Source organism: Podarcis melisellensis, assembly GCF_964234715.1.
Source record: "Podarcis melisellensis genome assembly, chromosome: 2".
Lineage (NCBI taxonomy): Eukaryota > Metazoa > Chordata > Lepidosauria > Squamata > Lacertidae > Podarcis > Podarcis melisellensis.
The window spans coordinates 94,031,856-94,043,121 of NC_138529.1; the positions used below are offsets into that span (position 1 = coordinate 94,031,856).

The window sequence follows — 11,266 nt, forward strand, 5'->3', positions numbered from 1 at the left end:
AACTTTCTATTTCTAGACAGGACAGAACTAACGATTTGCATAATGACTGTGAATTTTTCAAACCTTGTTTTCTCCAGGCATATTCAGAAGGGACTATTGAGCAATTTTCTACATGGCTTATTTGGGTTGCTTCTCTGTATAAATTCCCAGCAGGTGGAAAGGAATGCCAAGTTGTGCTGGTGCCTGTGGTGTTTGTAGCGCAGTGATCCCCTTTGCAAATGACATCACCACTCGCAGGTGCTTTCTTGTGGTTTTGTATTGCAAAATCACGGCTTTGGGGCACTTGACAAGATAACGAATTCCAAGCACAGAATCCTTGTATTCCGGAAGGGACCCTGAGGCTTTCTTGATACCTAGATCGCTCTTGTCATATTTCCGTTCTTTCTGGCTAAGCTCCCAAAATTGATTCCCCAGCTACGTGTGCTCACTGGGGATTGAGCATGCTTTGGCGAAGCCTTTATGGACTCATCATTTAGAAAGAGCAAAAGGTCAGGTGTTGAGTGGGGGGAGGGGCAGCAGTTGATTCGTTTAATGCATAGCCATTCATCAGTGGGCTGATACCTCTGCTGTCTTTTGACCTGTTCCTTGTAAGTTAGCCGAGAGAAAAAAACAACACATTTTAACAGAAGGCTCATCTGTTGTCTGTAATTGGTATTCTTTTTTATGATTCTTCTTTATTCTTGTTAAGGCCCAGACTGAAAAATGTGGACAGAAGTACCGCCCAGCAGCTGGCAGTCACAGTGGGAAACGTCACAGTAATTATCACAGACTTTAAAGAAAAGACTCGCTCCTCCTCCACATCTTCATCGACAGTGACCTCCAGTGCAGGATCAGAACAGCAGCATCAGAGCAGCTCGGGCTCAGAGAGCACAGACAAGGGCTCGTCCCGCTCCTCCACGCCAAAGGGCGACATGTCCGTAGTCAACGATGAATCCTTCTGAGAATTGCACATGGAATTGTGGGGAACTCAATGAAATCAGGGTATGAAATTCAAAATATTCCATCTGTCCACTAGGCTGTAGTCCTGGGAAAGCTGCCAATGCCACTTTTTCTCTTCCTCTTCCTGTGCTTCAACGTAACTTTATGGACATCGTCCCCTTGAACTGATGACACCAGGATCGTTTGAGAAGGCTACGGGCATCCGGCCACCGACGAATTTCGCACCCTGACAATTACTTTTTGACACTTACGTATTCCATTGTTTTATATGATTTTCCTAACAATCATTTATAATTGGATGTGCTCCTGACTCTACTTTTTTATAAATCTGCTGTGCACAGTCGTCCCGCCCCCATGAATATTGGAAGCTTTTTGTTTTGTTTTGTTTTGGGTGAGGGGATATGATGGGGGTGGGAAGGGAGGGCTGCCGGAGGATTTTTATTTATTGTATTCACAAACTACATCCTCTTATTCTTCTCCCCCACCCCCACCCCAGCATATCCTGTTGAGTTCAGTTCTCCCTCTTCTTCCAGTTATACTGTGTACTATCAGTTTTGATATAAATTATATATAAATATAAATATATATATATAAATAAATAAATAAAATATATATATAGGGTTATTTGAAACCAATACATGGAAACGCTGGTGCTTGAAACACTGTGAAGTGAAACAATTTAAGATCTGGGACGGTGAGTGCCCTTTGGAAAGTGCTTAAACAAAACCGGAACCAGTTTTAGATTAACAAGAGTGTTCCTGGAGGTTCAAATGGAGATAAGGACCTGGCTTTCTTCTTGTGCTTTGGCTGAAGAGTACTGGACAAAGATAGATGTCTATTTTCTTATTTTCTGTTCCTTTTTTTAAATCCAAAAGGTGCTCCAGGTAACTTGCATTCCCAGTAGGATATCTACAAAACAATAAAATTCCAGCCTTTTCCTACAGTAGTGTACAAATTTTTAAAACTGCAGTCTACACTGTTTTCAGAATACCTAGTATTAATGTACATGATGGCTGCACATTAACGTTGCCTAGTTCTCGCATAACTGATCTCACTTTAACTGTTTCACAACTTTTTATCTAGCCATTGTCCAGCTCTGTATCGGTTATGGGGGGGGGGGTAACATTGAATATCTACGGGGCAGGGGATATCTGCTAGCATTTGTGATTTAAGGCAGCCAACAGCCTAATATTGAGGGTGCCACCCTTGCCCCTGCTATCATAACTAGGCCACTATGTCACACAGCTTATTCTCAGTGCAAATATTTTATGTCTGACTCTGTTCTTTCATTTCTAATTAATTCATTGTGTATCCTGAGAGATCTCTTTTTTAAAAACAACAACAACAGTCCGTCATCGAATGATGATGTCTTTGGGTTTATTGGTGTTTAGACATGTCTAGATAAAAATAAACTGCAATGGGAGCTGAAGTTGAGAAGATCTTGCATACCGGCAAGCTAGGAGCAGAATGGCCAAATAGCTTCTTATTCTTTCTAGAAAGGTTTTTCTGAGTGTAAGCTGCTTTCCAGTTTCAAGTTGTGTTGCAGTTTTTTCCTAGCTCACATGTTACCCTACTTAAAACACTAGAATGAAGTGATGGAACACTGTTTTAGAAAATTCATTGTGTGTGTGCTTTTTTAGGCGACCCAGAGTGCTTCGCTGTAATTTCAGTAGCCCCTTTCCCAATTATCAAAATGGATACCCGGTGGGCCACTTGGCAGAACTCGGTGCTAGAAAAATTACTGTACGAATTTCTTGCTTGAAATATATAAATTATTTCTGTTGTATAGAGTTGCATTTTTATCAGATTAGTTTTAAGTAGCAACAAACACAAGCTCCTCTCATATCAATCTTAAATTTTAACCTATGCTTAACTGAATAAAAGCCGCTCTGCTCAAAGAGGTAAGATTAGCAGAGCAGTGCCTTGGCAGCTGCAGTTCAATTCTGAACATGGTGGGTTTCTCACTGTTCATATATCGAATTATTCTTTTTTGAACTCTTATTCTTAAAAGTATTTATTAAAAAGAAAAAAAGAAACAAGAACCAAAGGAAAACCAGATGATTCTCGTAAGCTCTGAAATACAATAGGTGTAGTTTTTAATAGTCCACATCAATCCACATTTTTTAGCATTGGTATGATATTGTAAAGACATTCCTTTTCCAAGTTTTCCTATTCCTTTAAAGGATCTCAGGGAGGTAAATTGGTCAGCCATAATTTATTTTTGGAGAGAGAAAAAAAATAATTTTTAAAGAGATGTTTTGAACTTAAGTCCCAGATGTGTGTATTTTGCACAGCTTTTTTTAAATGAATGAACCAGAAAGAATTAGGCCTATATGCATTTGGCCCCTTCCCAGCAAAAACCTGATCTACGGGCATGGGCAATAGGAGTGCATCTTCAGTGGCTTCCTAGAATAAGGCCTTTGGAGTAGGAAAAAAACTGTGTGTGTTGAATAAAATTGCTCAATATGGTAAGCACCACCCACCAAGCGCTGCTGCTTCAGTCATTTCAGTGCGGCTTTTTGTGGGCCGTCATTCAAATAGTGCATAGCAGCAGGGATTGGCGGGTTCTGCCTGGTGGAATATGCCCTTTAGGTTAGGTAACAAAAGCTTTAACAGTAACAAACTGCTCACTGGCTTACCAATTCAATGAAATCCTCTTTGGGTTTTCTTTAGTTTTCTCCCTTTTTAAAATATATATATATATGTGCCTCTGGCATATTAGCCTGTTAGAATAAAGTATGCAAATCTGTCTTTGGCACAAGTGGTGTGACTGAACTGCATTTGGCTGAAATTGTCAGCTAAGCATTCAAACTTCTTTTGGGCCGCATTTTTAGCTGTTGCGTTGCGAACTCTGCAATCGATAACAACAACCCCTCCCTTTTCTTTTAAAGAAAAGCATGTTTAAAAATGGAATGTCCTTCACTTTTCTGCATTTCAGTTAGCCATACAGTAGTTTTGAGAGCATGTTTTTAAAATACTAGTGTAGAAGAAGGGCCAGAAATGCTTCGTAGCAAGTGGCACAGAAAGCAGGCGAGGACAAAGCACAGTGTTAACATTTGCAAGTTTCAATTTTTACACTTTATATATACACACACACAGACAAACACACACACACGTACGTGCACACCATACGCACAACAGCTTGCTTGACTTGCTCAGTTTGAAATAGTCATGCAAAGGGAACAATAAGAATAAGAAGAAAACCAATTGGATAGGCAGTTTTGATTGAAAATCTTTTGCTTGTTAAAAATCAGTTAGATTTAAAAATTGGGCAGTAGTTGTACTCATTGAGACACTTCCATCTGCCTTATCAGTACCATTTTCAGTCTACTTTTTTAAAAACGACAAGAGCCGTAAACGTAAATTATTGAAAATTTATTACTTGCTGACTATAATAACCTTTGCTTGTATGTAACCGAAAAAAAATGGTTTTAAGAGCCAACATTTAGAATATGACAATGGAGCTGAACAGTTTTTAATGCGCAAGCAGTTCTGTTCTTGTGTATGACTTGTAACCTTAATTTACTGTGTAAAGATGGTTACATTATTTCTTTAGCTTTGTTTGTTTGGAGACAAATAGAGAATGCTTGTTTAAGTATGTCAAGACATAATTTTATCTTGTGGATTTTTACGTTAATGTATTATACGAGCTATATTTTTCATTTGCCCAGAAAGACAGCTTGTATAACGCTTTTGAAAGTTTTCTGCTCTGTAAAGTCTTTAGAGCTGACAGTCCTGTTAAGTTTGTTTAATCTTCATGCTAAAAGTGTCAATGGTGGTTTTGTGAACTGGTCAGAAAAATTCACAGGTCTTAAATGTTTTCGGAAAATTTATATTGGACACTGCTCTTTGTCTAGCAAATAAAAGATGTTAATATATTCCTGTTACCGGCATGTGCACGACTGTTATTAGAAGCCACTTTATCATTTTCCTGCTTTAAATAGAAATGTCTATTTATGAATTCTGCTTGTAGTTTTTTCACAAATAAAATAGTAACATTTAATTAAACCTGAATTTCTATTCTTTGGTGTTGAGGAAAGGACTAGTCAGTTTGCTGTGCTAGCATGTTTGATTTTGGTATTGCTTAATTTACTTTGTTTGCAAGGAAAAGTGTATATTTATTGATATTTCAATTAAGCAAATCTGTGTAGACAGCTGATCTTGTTAGATTGGATTGTGTGTCAAGCTTAGTGAAACTATGTTTTAGTGTGAACACATAAGCTTGTGAACTACTAGTATGTAAAAGGTTTCCTGCACTGGACTGAATTAAGCCACAGCTTGGCTTAGTTTGCTGGATGATGGCTGTTATGCCAACCAAGGCTCATGGTTTTGTGCTCTCCAGACTTATCACAAGTTGTGATGAAGGATTATTTTTGGTTTGGGAAAGAGCTAAACCATGAGCCCTGGTTCAGTCTATGTGCTAAGCCAAGTGTGGCTTAGTATGATGCAATAGCAAATTGACCCAGGAGAAGAGAAGCAAGATGGTTGTGTTCTCTGTCCTGTGAGCTCACATGTTTGTGCTAAGCCTTGGTTTAGCTTAGCCTGATGTCCAAACCAGGTGTCTTTGTTTCCTGTACTTAATCCTACGAGTGACAGTCTGTACTCGGAATCCCAAAGACCTTGAGACAGTTAGATAGCTGATCATTTGAAACGTTTTAAGTTGGCATTGTGATATACTGACAGTTTTGTTCTCTGAAATACTGCTTTGTGGCCATGTAGTACATCAATTTTTGTTTTTTGTTTTTGCTTTTTAAATTCTTTGTGCTTTTCTGGCTCTTTCAGTAGTGGAAACAGGTTTAAACAGCAGCAGTAAAAGCTAGCTTTAAACACTTGTGACTGGAAGAGCAAAGCCACATATTAGTTAGGCAATTTTTTCCTGCCCATTAGTACCTATCAAAGGTGGCAATTCAACCTTTCTGTTGAAAGGGAATTGCTATGTCTCCATTATTCAGTAGTAGAGTTGTGTTATCTTTTCAGCAACCAGAGTTTGAGTGTGGGTATAGAGTACTATTATACGACATATCTGCATCTGGCATATGATACGACTCTCCATGCCATGTGGCAAGTTTATGAAAGTGACCAGCAGCACAATCCTATACAAGTGTATCATAGAATTGTAGAGCTGGAAGAGATTACCAGAGCCATCTAGCCCAACTCACTGCAGTGCAGCAATCTTTTGCCCAACGTGGGGCTCGAACCCACAGCACTGAGATTAAGGATTCTCATACTCTCCTGACTGAGCTATCCCATTGAAGAACTTACTCCTATTTAAGAGAAATCACCCATAGTTTAGTCTTTCTATGTGGGCTAAGGCAGACATAGGCAAACTCGGCCCTCCAGATGTTTTGAGACTACAATTCCGATCATCCTTGACCACTGGTCCTGTTAGCTAGGGATCATGGGAGTTGTAGTCCCAAAGCATCTGGAGGGCCGAGTTTGCCTATGCCTGGGCTAAGGTAACCAGTATCAAGTACAGTAGTTACATATAATTACTGTTGGGTAAAATGGTTGTCTGAATCCAACCTGAACCTGCTTTTTTTTTTTAATTGAGGAAAGCCACAGAACCAGGACTGCTCTCCTAGGCTACATAACCCAGGCAGACTTTAATCATTACAACTGAGTGAAGTTTCTATGAACAGCCTTTTCTTAAAAAGTAGCAAGAGCTGGGTAGCAAGTGTGACTTTGAGTCAGGAGCAAGGAGGCAATGTTAACTAGTTAGTCTTTGCCTCATTTATAGGAAAGGACAGTTTATAATACTTGTCAAAAAGTTCACAATCTGTTATAAAGCTTCAGCTGATAACATCCATAAAACTATTAACTCAAGATCCTCCAGTGGGTGAGAACCAGCGTACATAGAAATTGCTTCAAAGAGCTGTAGAGGCAGTGCTTAAAGGAGCAATGTAAGCCATTACACGCTTTAATCTCAGTTGGAAGCTTGTCAAAATTTGTGCCAAGAATAAGGAGCTAGCTTTTCCTCTAGGGAGCCCAAAGCACATGTTAGACACATCCTGGAACACGCCTTACACAGTTGACAGGCAAGAAAGGGAACAATTTGTATTAAATGAGCAAGATCTTAGAAATATGTTTTTTTTTCTTGAGATCATACTTATACTACCGAAATGTTCAGGTTCTCGCAAACTTTTGTTGCACACATGGTAAAAAGGTAAAGGAACCCCTGACCATTAGGTCCAGTCATGGCCGACTCTGGGGTTGTGGACTCATCTTGCTTTATACTCCCACCTAACTTAGTTATATATATTTTTAGCTGGGAAGCAACAGCAGGCGAAGTGACTTCTAGGTGAAAGTTATTGCTCCCAGGGCGGGGCGATGTGAGTCCCTATTTGTGTGTGAGTCCCTATTTGTGTGTCCCATGGACTGCCTAGAAAGGGATAGGAAACCTATGGCCCTCCAGATGTTACAATTCCCATCATCCCTCACAGTTCACCTTGCTGACTGGGACTGATGGGAGTTGGGTCCAGCCACATTCAGAGAGCCACAGGTTCCCCACTCCCAGTCTAGCTTCTTAGTGGGAGACTGGTTGCTGTAGAAACTGCAGGCTTTGGAATTGCTCTCCAAGCTAATAGTGAAGAGGGTCACAAGACCAGTTATTCTCTGCGACTTCATACAGTGTGTATGTGCAGTGTTTTGCCTTTCCAACCCTACAGACATATTTTTTGGGTAGGGCACTAAAATAGCCAGTTTCCTAAAATTACTTCCCCATAAATTCTTCTAAATGGAACAATTCTAACTAGTCCTACAATCCCTTCAAAACTGAGCAACTACATTTTGGATGAACTTGGTGATTTTGATTATCTGTTGCTATTTACAGGTCGCCTATATGTGCATTAAAGTTAGGTATTGAAAATTGTGTGGATGAGCTGTGACCCACAGAGTCACAATAGATTTTCAGTTTAGCTTCTTGCTGCGAACAACTTGCTCGTCTATTCATTCAGAGGATTATAAATGCAGCCCCCAACTATATTTTGAAGAAACATCCCCATAGATTTCCTGAAAATGAAAACACTCCCGAGAGATGCTTAACAAAATGATCCGGTCAGCATAGCCAGGGAACGGAAAATCCTGATCATTCTGCAAGCGCCGTGCTTGCTTGGCCTTCATTTCCTCCTGCAGGCAGGTGAGTCACAAATATCTGAAGCGTGTAATGTGACAGATTTCACTAAAGTACTATGAAATTCCCTGTGTAATACACATTTGTGTGCCACACAACCGGTAGCATTTAGGAAGTATTAATTGGCTGCAGCTACCAGAGCTGGCTGGGATGTTGAGACAGGAAAGCTGCAAACTAGTGGAATCCCAAGTTTACGCCAGAGAAAGCTAGAAGGCAAAAAAGTGGTTAGTTTTTTATTTGGCTTCGAAAATGCAGTTCATTCTGAATAAAAGTTCCTGTTACAGAGCTGAAAATGGCCATACCCTTATTGAAGGGTGGAGTTAATTTGAAATGTGTTGTTGCTGTTGTTCCATGTTCTTCACCTTGCCTACTGAGAGAGGTGGTTGTGCGGTCAACCATTTTAATTCCTTTAGATGAGTGCACTCAATTGGGTCCATGTAAACGTGGCTGAAACATCTTCCCTTCTTTATTTTTACAACTCTCCAATGCTGGAGGTGGGGGAAATATCTGTATTGCGCTGCACGTAACAGTGACGTTTGTAACCTCTGTTCACTGAGCTGGGGTGATGGTGGAAGGATGTTCACAAACATTTCAGTGACTCAGATAAGGAATGTTTGACAATGGCTCCTTCACAGAAGCTAGATTGCCATTTACCTGATCCCTAGGGACAGAAGTAGCATTGTGGGGAGGGGATAACAAGGAAGAAAACAGAGTGAGAGAGAGAACACGTTGATATATTGATGCTAGAATCCTCAGAATCAAGATGGGTGAGCAGGAGTGCCTTCCAGATACCTTGGGATTTCAGGAAACAAATACTCTGGAAAAAGTCACAAAGAAAAGCAAGATAAGTAAATCACTCCAAAAGTTTGCAAGAGTTACAGGAATGGGCTTATGAAGAAAGTAGAAAGATACAAGAGATTTTTCAGGACTAAGACTCTGTGCCAGTGGAGCTATCGAGTTTAAACTGACTGTGCTGGTGTGCCCTAAAAGTTATATAGCATTTGATGGGGTTCTGACCATTGTGGCACCTGCTGTCTCTCCAATACTAAAGAAACCATGAGTAAAGAAGTGGTGTTTAGCTGCGTTTAGGCACCTGTAAGCAATATAGTGTTCTTTTTCTATAGCTGTTTTTAGCACTTCGTTTCTACTTACCCCACTCTAAGTATTATTTTGCCTTCCTTGTTTTCATGGGCAAGTTGAATAACTTAAGGTGAATGGTGTTCTGCTGTTTTTCCATTTTCTACTGGCATTGTTTCCTATAAAGAGGTGCATAGCCTCTGCTGCTGTTTTATCCCTAAACACCAAGGGAAGAACATAAGGAGAGCCTGCTGAATTAGGCCAGCGACCCATCTAGTCCTGCACCCTGAGCTCAAAAGGCACTGTGGAAGTCAAGACAGCTGAACTCTGCTAAAAGGGCCCAGACAACTGAGGGTCTTTACAAACTCTGTTCAGGTGGCCATGCCAAACGTTTCAGGGATGTTTGCTCAAAACATAACCCCACAGGACACTTGCTTGTTGTAATCCAAGAACTGGTCATCTGACTTGCAGAACTTGAAAGAGGCATCACTTTCAAGATGGCAACATGCAAAAAAAAATCCTCTCTGGATTTCAGAATAATTGGGAGCAGATAAGATTTCATCCCACCCTTGGCAGAATGAGAGAATGTGGGATTCTTGGAGATGGTTGGCCCCCATGATGGGGAAAGGGAAGCTGTGAAAAGGCCATGGTCTCATGTTCTGCATTGTTGGGGGAGTTACATTGTTCCTTATTTCACAATTATGTACCTGAACCGCAAGACAAGACCAAAAAAAATTATTATTTTCCTGGCAAGTGCAATTCTTCAAATCAGGGGTCGGCAAATTTTTTTAGTGGTGGGCCGGGGAGGGGGGGAGCTGGAATAAGAGGCAAGGGGGGGCAAGTAGTCCTCCCCTCCCCCCACCCCCAGCCACTGTGCTTACCTTCCCGGGGGCTGCCACTGCTTCTTCTCATGGGTAGGCAGAGTGAGCTCATCTGCACCGCTCTCTGGCCCACAGGAGCACCAGGGTGGGGATGGGGACAGGAGGAAGAGGCCGAGCGACGGCAGGAGGAAGAGGCTGAGCAGTGACAGCTCTACCGGTGATGGGAGGAAGAAGCCCAGTGGCGGCGGCTCTACCAATCAAACGCCACACCAGGTTTACCTCAGCACGGGGACGTCTCTGCCAATCAAATGCCGAGGTAAACCAGGTGTGGCGTTTGAGAGGCAGAGCTGCCATCGCTCAGCCTCTTCCTCCCGTCGCCATTGCCAGGAGTCTCTGCGGCGGTTTCTGGCTTCACGGCGCGGGCCAGATTTAGGACCCAGGTTGGCATGATCCAGCCCGGGGGCCGTAGTTTGCCAACCCCTGCTTTACATGGTAGTAAGAGATTGACAGAACTGCTTCTGTAGATGGGGTTGGTTATGCTCAATCTGGAGGCATGAAGCTGACATTTTGTGAGCTGCAGATCTGAAGGAAGGATATGAGGCCTGGTATCTTTTTCACCTGGGCTTTTTCACCTTCTGCAGCCATACCACTGGTGTGCTCATCGTTCCAGTTCCGCATGCTCTGCCAACGGCCTCTTCTGACGTTACCCAGTTGGCATCAATGCTACTGTAGTGTGGTCTCCTCACACGCCACTCATGTAATGTGTGAAGCCTAATGCTAGTACAGGAAAGGCTTCTGACTTGGCTACTCACGCAAGCATAATCCCAGATCCCACTGAGTAAATAGTGTATTTTTTGCTCTATAAGACTCACTTTTTCCCTCCTAAAAAGTAAGGGGAAATGTGTGTGCGTCTTATGGAGCAAATGCAAGCTGCACAGCTATCACAGAAGCCAGAACAGCAAGAGGGATTGCTGCTTTCACTGTGCAGCAATCTCTCTTGCTGTTCTGGCTTCTGAGATTCAGAATATTTTTTTTCTTGTTTTCCTCTTCCAAAAACTAGGTGCGTCTTGTGATCTGGTGCGTCTTATAGAGCGAAAAATACGGTAATTTGTGGTTTGGTTGGATTCAGAACTTCATTCAGAAGAGAGAACTTAGGCACTTGTTTGCATGAAAAGGTTACACTTCATTATTTGCACTTTCCAGACACACGGGTATTTTTATTTCAGCAAGCTTTTTCGGCTAGATGACAAGGGGTTCACTTTGTATTATTTTTTTGAAACCTACATATCTTCAATTGTGC

At 41.5% G+C, this 11,266-nt stretch overlaps 1 protein-coding gene across 1 annotated transcript in view; it reads left to right on the forward strand.

Annotated features, from left to right (window-relative positions):
* The window catches only part of RYBP (RING1 and YY1 binding protein), a 47,452-nt gene extending 42,505 nt beyond the window's left edge, over nt 1–4,947 (forward strand). Inside the window, exon 5 of the mRNA XM_081903343.1 lies at nt 689–4,947. Within this exon, the coding sequence (XP_081759469.1) occupies nt 689–941 (253 nt within the window). The 3' untranslated portion in view covers nt 942–4,947. The remainder of the gene's footprint in view (nt 1–688) is intronic.
* Nucleotides 4,948–11,266: the final 6,319 nt, after the last annotated feature.